Genomic DNA, 11,591 nt, shown 5'->3' with positions numbered 1-11,591 from the left:
GTTATTCCAAGCAAGGGAGGTTTCACCAGGATAAGACGTGTGGAAGAGGAAACTGGGAGTGGTGGATGGTCCCGGTGCCCGTCAGCCCTTGCACAAGGAAACCACGGAACCCTGTGCACGGAAGGAGCTTTGTGGACTTGACGAGCCCTTACAGAAGTGCCGGGCGCTTGTTCTCCCACTGCCGGTGTCTCAAAGCGTTGACGGGGGAGTTTGGAGGGTTTACGGCCATTTTTTATGTGGTGGCAACAACCACTGCGTGCGGCACCATTGTGGGTGTGCTACCCGCCCCCGACAGCGCAGCGAATAACCCGTGCCGTGGACATAGGGGAGGGCTGGGGGTTTGGTTTTTTGTTTTGTTTTAAATAACCCCTGAGGCGCACTCGGGCGGGCGCGGGCAGGCTGCACGTTCCGGTTTGCGCATGCGCGGTTGCCGCCGCCTGCGTGACCCTCCTGGCAGCGCCGCGCCTGCGCATTGCGGCGCCGTGACGTCCCGCCCGCGCGCCGGCAGGCGGGGGGCGGGGGGAGCGGGCGGGGGCGGGACGGGACCGGACGGCGCGGGGAGCGCGGAGCCCCGGCCCGGTCCGGTGTCCGGCCCGGAATGCGCCGCAGCGCCCGGGAACATGGCCCGGCAGAGCCCGCCGCGCAACGGTGTCGGCGGCCACGGTACGGGCTGGGCCGGGCCCGGCGGGCGGGGGACGGTGGTTCCGCTGAGGGGGCGGGGGCTGGAGCGCCCCCTGCGGGCGCGGCGCCGCCCCCTGGCGGCGGGGCGGGGCCGGCGCTGCGCTCGGAGCCGCCCCGGCGGGAGCGGGCCGGAGAACCGGGGGTCCCGGGACCGAGCAGAGGGTTCGGCCCACCCTGCGACTGTGCGGCCGCCGCGGGCTCGGGCGGACAGGAAGCAGCCGGGCGCGGTTGGTGCTGGCGGTCCCGGCAGTGACCGAGGGCTTTGCGGCAGCGCTGGGTCTGGCCCGACCTGGCGAGGCCGTGTGCCGGTGCTCGGTGCCTGCAGCGCTGCAGAAGCACCGACGGACCCACCTGGGTTTTAGACCGCCGTCACCTTGGGGTTGTGTCTCTTCTTCCAAGTGTGAACCTGCGAGTTAAGGTCTTGTGGTTGCATAAAACATGTTTTGAAATGCACTGGTTTTGGTAATACTCGCAGCTATTGTCCACTGTATGTTTGAAAAGTGTAATTATTGGGGTCTTTATCATTAAGTCGGAGAGGAGGAGCCCGCAAGATGTGCTCCTTCCTTCCCACTACTCCTTAAGTTCTTTGTGTGTGAACAGGAGTTTTTTCTCCCGTAGGCTTTGTCTCCTCCTTCCCCAGGCATCGGTATGTGACAGCCCAGTGTGTGCGTGTGGCAGGGGATCAGGAACAGCTGGGGGTAGGGAACTGGCTGGGAATAGGGAACCGGCTGAGCAGAGCTGGCTTCTGTTGTGCAAATAACTCGGCTTACACAAGGGGCGGGAAAGGAAATAAAAGAAACTGTAGTCACCGCCTGAGCGATAGGAGATTTAATGTTACCAGGAACTTGGAATTCGGAGGGAGGCGGAGCTCTGTCGTAGGCTGTTACAGCTTGTTTTGATCCAAGAAGTGTTTTAAAAGGGTCTTTGAGAAGGGAGAGCATCCACTGCTCGACCTATTTATCGTCCGAGTGTGTGAGCAGCCTGCCGACCTGCCAGCTCCCTTCAGACTTCGCTGAGAGCTGCGCTTCCAGCCGGGAGCTCGCAGGCAGAGGGCCGGGGCAGTGGTTGAGGTGCCACGTGGGCAGAGGAATGAGCTCCCCTATCGCTGCCGGGAGGGTGCGGCCTTGGGAAACAGCTGTTTCTCCATCGAGATCCTTTTAATTCCTCCCACCCCAAATCCTATAGACACGGCCCTTATAGAACGACTCCTGTTTGGATCCCAAGAGTCGTTGCATCTATGGGAAAAGCCTTTAGGGAAAAGCAGCGTTTGTGTCGTCATCCTGCACTCCAGTCCTGCGGCTGCTCAGCAAAGCCTCCTTACTGGGAACTCCTCCAATGTGGGATATCGAGTGGCTCTTGGCCACTTCTCTCCTTCCTCACATGAGGCAGCGGTGACAAATTCCACCATGTGGTGTGAAGTAGTGTCCCTTCTCCGCTCTCTGGGAAGCGCTCTGGTGTCCTGTAAGTGTGTCTAACCCAAGCACCATGTGCTTTGTGTATTACCCCCTTTCCTCCCTGCCCCGAGTTCCTGTGCTTCTCAAAACAGTGGGAATTGTTTCCTACTTGCTGAGCTGTGTGTGTGCTGATGCCTGGCAGGTTTGGATTTGTTGTAGGACAAGTCAGTGTGCTTATGATTCTTTAACTCTGGTATAATTATGTCCTTTCTTATGTCTGTTGCTGTCAGTGGAAATGCTCAGGCTTTTTTCTAGGACGGCTGCACCTGGGAGTTGGTAGGAACACAGCTTTGGGAACACTTTCCTAACTTTTTTAGAATGCTTTGCTAAGTTCTGGTCTTAGGAGACACTTGACATCTGAGCTGGCAGCTGCATCAAAGAGCAAAGAGTTTCGGGATGGCTTTGCAGGGCTGTCTTGGTCCCATAGGGAGCCATGAGCCATTGGGAAGGATGGGAGCCGAGGGATCTGTCTGGACACTGGTGGTGGCTCCTGTTTCAGGAGAAGCAGCATTTGCCTCCCACGGTGGGACCCCCAGGGTTGATAGCAAGCAGTGAGAGTGCCCTTTGAGGTGCCCCCAATGCTGAGCCTGCAGAAATGGGGACACTCAGCTGGAGGAGTCACCACCAGAGTCATCCCTGTCCTGACAGTGTGACGACTGTCCTGTGTCATCTCCCTCATGTGTGTGTGTGACATTGCTGTGAGTGGCTGTTGCTCGCCCCCACTGTGTGCTGGCACTACCTGTCAGCTCACATCTCTGTGACCTTTTGCAGACTTTGATGCTAAGAAGAAAAGAAAAGTGGCAGAGATTTACCAGGCTCTGAACAGTGACCCCATCGACGTGGCGGTGCTGCGGCGGATGGCAATCAGCGAGGGCGGGCTCCTGACGGACGAGATCCGGTGCAAAGTGTGGCCAAAGCTGCTCAGTGTTAATACAGACGACCTGCCCCCTCTTCCAGGTATGGAACAGCCTGGACGCAGCTGCTCAGGAAGAACGGCTCAGTGACCTTTGTCACTAGAGGAGGAACGTGCTTTCTGACCTGTCTTTTCCCTCTGTGTGTTGCATTTCCCACTAAGCTCATGTACAAAGGGGACTCACTGCAGCACCAATAGTGTGCTGTATGTAAACAATACACGACTCCTGAAAACAACATTTGTTGTTTCCTTTAGTGATAGTCATGGAATCAGTTCATTATGGATGCGGTCAGCGTGGCCCTGAGCATTAGCTGACATATGTATGTTCACCTGCAGCAGAAAGAATCAGACTTGATTTGTTTTGCTCCCATGAAGAGGTGGCTGTGCTGAGCCCTGGCATAGCCAAAATCCTCCCGAGGTGTCACTTGCAGGAAGTAGTTTGTTGTGTGAAGCATGTGTGGTTTTTGGTCAGAACAGGCACAGGGACAACAACCTTCCTGGTGAAGTACCCACATGGTTTTTAAACCTTAGCAATGCAGGAGCTCTGGGTCCTGTAGCTTTTATAGTCACCTAGGACAGGTTTTGTTGTTGTTCCTGATTCTGTGGTCGTTTGGAAATGTGCACCCCCCCGCCTCAGTCAAGAGCCGGGTGACATTAGGGGTGATGTGAGGTGACCAGAGCTGCTGGAAGACAATGTTTAACTTTACATGATCGCATAGAAAGAATTTGCTGGCTTGCTGAACTTTTCTGTTTTAACTGTCTTAACTAATCCTGGGTGAGGTTTTCTTCTGAATTGTTTCTATTTTATAAATGATTCTTTGTGGTCTCCACAGCACTCTTCCGGTTCTGCTGCTGAGTACACTTTGAATTGCACAGCAAAACTGTGGAGCAGAGATGTTTCTAGGAGTGCTGGGAGTGCTGTCAGTTTAAGCACTTTAACATGTGTTGTTTAAAGAAATAATTGCCTCATTTGCTGCTAGCATCAGAGTGTGTGGCAGTAAAAGTGCAGGGACAGGGCTGACATGAAAAAGGGGATATACAGTGGAGTAGGAGTGTGTGCAGCCTCATGTCCACCTTCAGCAGGGATCTTCCCAGCTCCCTCACCTCATTCTCTTCCCAGTACGGTTGCGCTACTTCATGTGAACCCTGTTCCTCTTTTTCTCAGCAGGGAAGGAGCTACGAGAGGACAGTAAGGATTACCAGCAAGTGTTACTGGATGTGCGGCGATCCTTGCGCCGCTTCCCACCAGGTGAGGGAGAATTCTGTTCTTCCCACTCTGTGGGGGCAAGAGCAATGCCATGGGGCTCCTCCTGGCTCAGACCTCCCTGGGAGGCTGCAGAAGGTGACACTCCATTACTCCAGGGGCCTGACTTCTAGAAAACCTTTTTCTGGTGAGCTCACAGCAGCTGCTTCTTGCAGTGAAGCCCTTCTGCAGTCATCAGTTTCCTTCAGCTGTCTCTGCACAGATGGTTTTTGATGTGGCTCTTTCAACGTTGCACTTCCCCTGCCCCACTGAGCCCCTCTGCCAGCAGGCTTCTACTGGTAGATAGTTGCAGCAGAGAGAGGACAGATCCTGCATGGATCTTGTGCACTATGACCTCTTGAGATTAGGACAGATGGAAATCTTGAGAAACATGCCATTTGCTTTGGTTTATTTTAGTCCATGGTCTAGCTCAGGGCCAGGGAAGGCGGGTTTGTCTGTGCTTAGAACAACCCCTGGTATAAAACAGTCTCAAAATCAGGTTCTTGCACCAAATTTAATAGAACTTGGAACATTTAGAAGAAAAATGGTTTTGCAGTTGTTTAGTTCTGATGGGAGACTTGTGCCTTGTGTTATTTATAAAATGCTAAATCCAGCAGCTTTCTGTGCAGAGCAGTCATTATTTTTGGCCAGAACCTGCTTCCCCCTTCTGCCACTTTTATTTTGTGTAAACACTTGATTCGCTCTGATTCTTGCAGGCGTGGATGCTGTGTGCAGGCCTGATTCCTGAAGGCTCTGCTCCTACGGATTTTTTTGCCCTTGAATGGCAGCCTCCTGCCTATTTTTAACCACATTAGTGAAGCAGAGGAAAAGGAGAACTTTGTCATTGCAGGATCTCTGCTGGGACTCTCTGCTTGGCCTTTGGGCGTTTTATCTGTTGACAAGGACTGCCAGAAACTGGCTGCAGCTGTGCAGGGCAGGAACAATGTTTTCCCTGTGACATCCTGTCCCTAAACACGTTGTTAGCAGGGGACTGATACAAAGTTGTTCTGGTGGAGGCCTCGCAGTCTGATGCAGTTGGCACAGTTTCTGTGAAAATGGGTCCCGTTGAATTTTTTTCTAGAACTCCTGGGAAATTAGAAATTACTAAAACATCCTCATCAGTGCTGGATGTGCAGAACAATTCTCTCTTCACAGCAGCACTGTGCAAACATCAGTAAACCCTGCTCTCATCCTCCACAGTGGCTTCCTTGCAGATAAGGGTTCTGCAGATCTAAAGATTAAACCTCTCAGCAACTGGTCAGCTTTCCCTGGGCCTGGAGAGTTTTGGGAGACAGCATTAGGGCTTTGAATAGTTTTTTCTGCCAGTTTTACCTCCCTCCGCTGTGCACCACTTCCCTTGGGATCAGGCAATTTAGTAAATGCACAGGTGCTCCTTGCACACCACAGTCGTCCTTGCTCCCACAGCAGGCACTGGTAGGTGACACAGCTGTGCCAACTCTGCTGTTCCCACAGGGATGCCAGATGACCAGAGGGAAGTATTGCAGGAGGAGCTCATCGACATCATCCTGCACGTCCTCAAGCGCAACCCCCAGCTGCACTACTACCAGGGATACCATGACATCGTGGTCACCTTCCTCCTGGTGGTGGGGGACAGGCTGGCCACGGCACTGGTGGAGAAGCTCTCGACGCATCATCTCAGGTACTCAGTGGGAGGAGAGGAGCCAACTGCGTGTCGTCAGGCTGTGGGGATACCTGCGCAGGTGGAGCTGGCCTGGAAAGGGAGCTGGGAAGGCAGAGCCTTGCGTTAAAGCAGCTTCCTGTCGTGCCTGTACCCAGAGGGGTGCTGTGAGAGCAGCCTGACCCACAACAGCACGTGGCTTTGCAGGGAGCTGTGCCCTGGGGAAGGGATAATTGACGGCTGTCAGTTAATTTGTAGCATCTCTTGGAGCTGGAAAAGCCAACGGACATGCATTATTCATGGTTGTGTGGCTGTCAGAGCCTCTCCAGTCCTGGGGGCTGGTTCAGCACCTGCCTCCCACTTGTCCTTGCATAGCCCTGGGCACTGGGGTCTATATTGCCGGTGTCCTGTACTTCACATGAAGAGTCTCTCCTGTCTGTGCGCTGAAATAAGATAAGAGCAGGCTTCCAGCTGGGGAGTGTGGTTTGGAGGGATTATCTCTCCTCTCCCAGGCAGGAGTCAGATCTTGGGTGCTGGAAAGGCTTTGAGGTTCTTGTGTGCACAGCAGCAAAATAAGAAGTGTCAGCTGACAGCAGCATGATGGTCTGGGCCTGGGTTCTGTGTGCAGCTCAGCCCTGTGTGTCCCAGACAAGCAGGAAGGAGGCTGTTCCAAAGAGACAGAATTCTTTGGGGCTGGGGGCCACCCTGCCAGCAAGGCTGTTTCTTGCATGTACTTCACCTTCTGCTGCCTCCCTGGAGGGAGAGCCGGCTGACATTGTTGCTTCACAAAGCTTTTTTTAAATCTTTCCTCAGGGATTTTATGGACCCAACAATGGATAATACCAAGCACATTTTAAATTACCTGATGCCCATCATAGACCGGGTGAACCCTGAGGTGCATGACTTCATGCAGAGGTATGCAAATGTTCCCTTAGAGCCTCTTGGCTCTCCCCTGCTGCTGGTCTCAGGTTACTGTTCATAGGGCCGTTTGCACCAGCACATCCCCAGCACCACAGTGACTTTTTCAGGGAGTCCACAGCTGTCCCACAGCTGATGGTGACACCCCAAAGCCATGTGGCATTCATTTCTGAGCAGGCTCAAACCTGTGCTGCCTGTCTGGAGGGGCTTTACATGCTGCTATCTTCATCCCAGTTGTCTTCAGTCTGTTGGAAAGGCTGGGGATTTGGGGACAGTGTTGTACAAAATGCTACAACTGCTTCACGTGACCACTTGTGTAGCTGGTGGCACCTTGCTGTGGTTTGTTGTTAGTTCTGGGGATAATTCCCCGATGTTGCATTAGGGACACACAAGTGTGCCTGGGCAGATGAAGCAGAAGCAGGAAGGTGAATGGGAAGAGTCAGTTCAGAACCCTTTTTGGGGCAGGTGTGTCTTTTGTTTCACAGCCAGGATGTCTTTGGGTACCAACCCTGATTGCAAACTCCCAGAATTAGTAAGCCCTCAGGGTGGGAAGGAACTCAAACATCTGGCTGTGCTGCAGGGCTTCAGCTGCCCTCAGGCCAGCAAGCCAGACAGTGCCATGATACATCACACATTCAGGGTCCCCTGGAAGCAGCGTTTGGCCTCTGCTGTGGCCCCCACTGGATGTGACACAAGTAGTGGCATCACTGTGCCTGGGGGTTGTGTCAGAGGTGCAGTTCCTGCTTTGGGGGTGGGTTCAGTGCTCCACTGACAGCCAGCTCTATTTCCCCAGGCACGGCTGGGGTGGCTTTGGGAGCATTTCATCCCTGTTTCCAGGCTGACCTAATGGTTCTTTCTCTCTGTAGTGCGGAGGTGGGCACCATCTTTGCTCTCAGCTGGCTGATCACTTGGTTTGGCCACGTTTTGTCCGACTTCCGACACGTTGTGCGATTATATGACTTCTTCCTGGCTTGCCACCCACTGATGCCCATTTATTTTGCGGCTGTGGTAGGTATTGATGGAATGGTCGGGGATTAACTGCGCTGTTCTGAAGTGGTGGGAGTTTGGGGCTGCAGAGGGAGGCTGGTAAACCCAGTGCTGGTGCAGTCCCCAGCTGCACCCTGCTCTGCAGAGCCCCCCAAGGTCAGTGATGTCCTTGGTGATGACAAAGGGCAGGTAGGATCCAGGGGAACTTGGCAGCCTGAGAGTGTCCAAATGTGCAGGCCATACCAGTTCAGTGCTGTGCAGGCAGCATGATACAGTGTTTTTATTTCCTTTCATGTGCTGGTCCTGCTTTTGGTCTCATGCTGGGATGCCTGGCTGGCTGGGGACAGCCCTGCACTATGCGTCCCCCTGCCCATCCTCCTATGGCAGAGGGCAAGTCATGGAGTTAAACCCTGCTGAGGTTCTGCCCACACCTCTGACCTGCCAATAGCAGGCTCTAAGTACCCTGAAAGAGGCTTTCTATGGCCTCAGAGTCTCAGAAGGGGTTTGGCATTTCTCTTCCCAGTGAATGCTTCACTGCAGTGTGTCCTCCTGAAGAAGGTCTTTCAGCTGGAAGTAAAGTGTTTTTTTCTTCTGGCTCTGAAGCAAGTGCCAGCATGTACCAAGGAGTTGTCCCCACTTCCTTGTCTGTCCTCCTCTCACTCCTCTGTAGATCGTGCTGCACCGGGAGCAGGAAGTTCTGGACTGCGAGTGTGACATGGCCTCTGTCCACCACCTCCTGTCCCAGATCCCACAGGACCTTCCTTATGAGTCCCTGATCAGCAAAGCTGGGGACCTTTTTGTCCAGTTCCCACCATCCGAACTCACCAAGGAGGCAGCTCAGGCAGCTCAGGCGGAACGGTGAGTGCTGGGCAGCCCATGTGTTCCCTGCATCCCCTTGCCAGGTCTTGCCTCCCTGTGGAGATCTTCGTGACTGGAGGCTGGTCTCCGAGGTGAGCGGAGGACATTCCTTGACCTGTTCCTTCTCTTGCAGAACTGCGGCTTCCACTTTTAAGGACTTTGAGTTGGCATCAGTGCAGCAGAGACCAGACACTGTGTTGAGGCAGCGCTTCAGGGAGCGGCTCCGAGGGGAGGAGCGGACAAAATCCATCTTGACAAAGCCCCGGACCAACCGCTTTGTCAAGCTGGCAGTGATGGGGCTGACGGTGGCACTGGGAGCAGCTGCCCTGGCCGTTGTGAAGAGCGCACTGGAGTGGGCACCCAAGTTTGAACTGCAGATTTTCCCCTGAAGCTGGAGGAAGGGCCTTCCCTGTCACTGCATCCTTCCCGGGTGGGAAGTGCTGATATTTGATGAAGGACGTGTCCAGAAACGACCTGTCTGAAGATTATTTTTTTTTATTGTTGCGTCCAGTGACGCTTTTGGCCTTTGTGACAGACTGAGGGAACCAGCCCAGCAGGACGGTTTCCCACACCGTGCTCACCTTGTTCCCCTCTCCCTGTGCAAGGGTGAGCAGACAGGCACTGCCGCTGTCCCCTGAGGAAACAGAGGTATGGACAAGTTTGGCTGTTCAGGTGACTGTACAAAAGGAGAGCTGTGTGTGGGCTGTGCCCAAATGATCCTGCGTTCTCCATTGGGGAAAACTAGTGGGAGTGAGAGCAGATCCTTGCCTGGAGGAGAGAGTCCAACAGGGTTTGGTCTGGGTGCTTGCGTGTGTGGGCGTGGAGGTCTGTTGCACTCCTGAGGAACAGGGCAGCCCTTTGGCTCTTCATGGCTCCAGTCTGCCCCACGATCTGCCTTCAGCTTTGCCGGTGCTCCAGCTCTTCCCTGTCCTGTAGGCACCCTCTGAGTAGAGCCAAACCTTTCCCACACCCCCGCCAGCACAATGCTGTGAGCTTCTCTTCAGTGTATAACATTCCCTGGCTCTTTTTGCTTCCTCATCTTTGCAGCCTGATCTGTTTGCAGGGGGCAGGAGCAGACCTTAGCTCCCCTCAGCTCTCAGGCACTGCCACTGCTGCACTGGCAGTGCTGTGACCATATCTGGGGTCAGTGAAGTGAGACACAAGTGCAGTCACCCTGCCGAAGGTGCGTGCTGTCATGTGCCAGGTTATGCTACCACAAGTCTTAGTGGCACTGTAAACACCCATTGCAGACTTCTTTAATAGCTCTGGAAGTGGACACTAACATGCCCACATGGAGAAAGGCTTTTTCCACCTTGTGAAACACTTTGCACAGGATAGAAGTTGCACTAGGAAATGTGTCAAAAAACCTCCCCCACAAGCTGATCAGGCTTCAGCATCGCCTCTGGAAACAACATGAGGGGTTTCCCAGAAAGGCCACCCTGACCCCTGCATAGCTTCCATCTCCCCACCAGTCCCTTTGGCAGTCCCAGCACTCCCTGCCCTCCAAGCTAAGCAGCAAATCCTTCTAGACAACTCGGTGTCCCACTGAGACAAAGCCAATAGACACTCTATGCCTCTACCTCTCCCCCAAGCTGCTAAATCTCCCTCAAGTGCCCTTACCTGTCCCTCACAGCTCCCTCCTGCTGCCTCATCATTGCTCTGTTGTGCCCAAAGCCATCTGTGCCATGCCCAGGGGCTGCACACCTGAAAATGAGGTGTTAGTTGAAGGGATTTGGGGATAGAGAAGAAAACTCATCCCCTGCAAAGCTCAGCACCCCCCACTTCCACCCCTCTTGGCCCACTACTGCCCTGGGTATGTTCTGGTTTGCTCCGTGGGCCCTTGCTCATGGAAGGGCTGTGCCTTTCTGGACAGAGGGCAGGTGGGCAGTTGTCATTCCTGACTTGTGTTCCCATGAAGTTCTGAGCAGGAGTTCCCTTTGCCTCTGCAGGTGAAATGTGGAGTGTGTGAAACTGCCCTTGTCCAGGCAGGCACCAAGACCTGTTCCCTCCTCGATGGTGCCAGTGCCCTTGGAGAGACCTGGGGCTGCTCAGGGGGCTCCTCCCAGTGTGGCTGAAGGCAGAGCCAATTCCTGTTCCCTTGGAACTCCCAGAGCAGCAGAGCAGGACTGGGAGCTGGGTCACTTAGCACTTTAGAAACCATTGGTTGCAGGAGAGTGTGGTGACCTGGGGATGCTGCTGGAGGGCCCGGGACTGCTCTGTACACCACCCTGAAGGAGGATGGCTGAAGCCCCCCAGGAGGAGCCCCTGCAGCCCCTCCATTCCCTGGCCATGATGCACTTTAATTCTTGTGTTGTCCCTGGCAGGGGGAAGGGCCTGGGAGGAGACCATGGCTGCGGGTGCTTCGGTTACTCTGTACAAAGACTTACACACCCCCTGTAAATGCAGATTTCTACAAACCCTAAAACTGTAAAATAAACAGTTACTAAACACACTTCCTGCTCTTCCCAGGCCGGGGCTGCCAGATCCGGTCTTGTGGCACCCTGTGGCCCAGAACTGGCACCTTCCCTGCAGTGGCCAGGCCAGCTCAGCATGGCCTCACACCCAGCAAGCCCGTGGGAAGAGGAGCAGGAGCAGAGCCAAAGGGTGCGTGCATGCCCCGGTCACTGCTCTCCATCCATCTGCCTCCCTCTGGGCCAATGCCAGGCCTTGTGTGTGCTGCTGGCTCTCCGGGGTGTCCCCCCCCATCAGCAGTGTGGGGCTGGAAATAGCCTGACCTCCCGGCCTGCCCTGTACCCCAGGCCGGGTGCCTGGCCGCAGGAGGAGATCCCGGGCATGATGCCCAATTCCCAGGGCATGGTCCACTGAGCTGGGATGATACAGTTGCCTTCACCAGACTGGAAGAAGTTTTGGCTGGATGGCTCAAGGCTGGCAGCCTTG

General features: G+C 54.6%; 1 protein-coding gene across 3 annotated transcripts; it reads left to right on the top strand.

Annotated features, from left to right (window-relative positions):
- Window positions 1–533: 533 nt before the first annotated feature.
- On the top strand, window positions 534–11,145 carry TBC1D20 (TBC1 domain family member 20). Of its 3 annotated transcripts, none has more exons than XM_082292633.1 (8): window positions 534–663; window positions 2,907–3,092; window positions 4,217–4,297; window positions 5,765–5,951; window positions 6,744–6,845; window positions 7,715–7,856; window positions 8,506–8,693; window positions 8,827–11,145. In XM_082292633.1, exons 1-8 carry the CDS (start codon window positions 621–623, stop codon window positions 9,080–9,082), a joined length of 1,185 nt encoding a protein of 394 aa, XP_082148759.1. In that variant the 5' UTR covers window positions 534–620; the 3' UTR covers window positions 9,083–11,145. The 3 variants fall into 3 exon arrangements, with proteins under 3 accessions (XP_082148759.1, XP_082148758.1, XP_082148760.1); XM_082292632.1 differs by having other exon boundaries at window positions 4,214–4,297; XM_082292634.1 differs by lacking the exon at window positions 534–663 and adding an exon at window positions 1,021–1,099 and having other exon boundaries at window positions 4,214–4,297.
- The last annotated feature ends 446 nt before the right edge of the window (window positions 11,146–11,591 follow it).

The sequence above is a fragment of the Coloeus monedula genome (assembly GCF_965178545.1).
Source record: "Coloeus monedula genome assembly, chromosome: 17".
NCBI lineage: Eukaryota > Metazoa > Chordata > Aves > Passeriformes > Corvidae > Coloeus > Coloeus monedula.
Note: the sequence above shows the minus strand (reverse complement) of the source record. Positions and strands in the feature narration are given on the sequence as shown.

Excerpts from the sequence above, each read along its gene's own strand:
- TBC1D20 (XM_082292632.1), top strand. The coding sequence starts at position 621 with ATGGCCCGGCAGAGCCCGCCGCGCAACGGTGTCGGCGGCCACG. Across the intron at positions 664-2,906 it reads CAACGGTGTCGGCGGCCACG|ACTTTGATGCTAAGAAGAAA; the intron begins GTACGGGCTGGG and ends GACCTTTTGCAG. Across the intron at positions 3,093-4,213 it reads CGACCTGCCCCCTCTTCCAG|CAGGGAAGGAGCTACGAGAG; the intron begins GTATGGAACAGC and ends TCTTTTTCTCAG.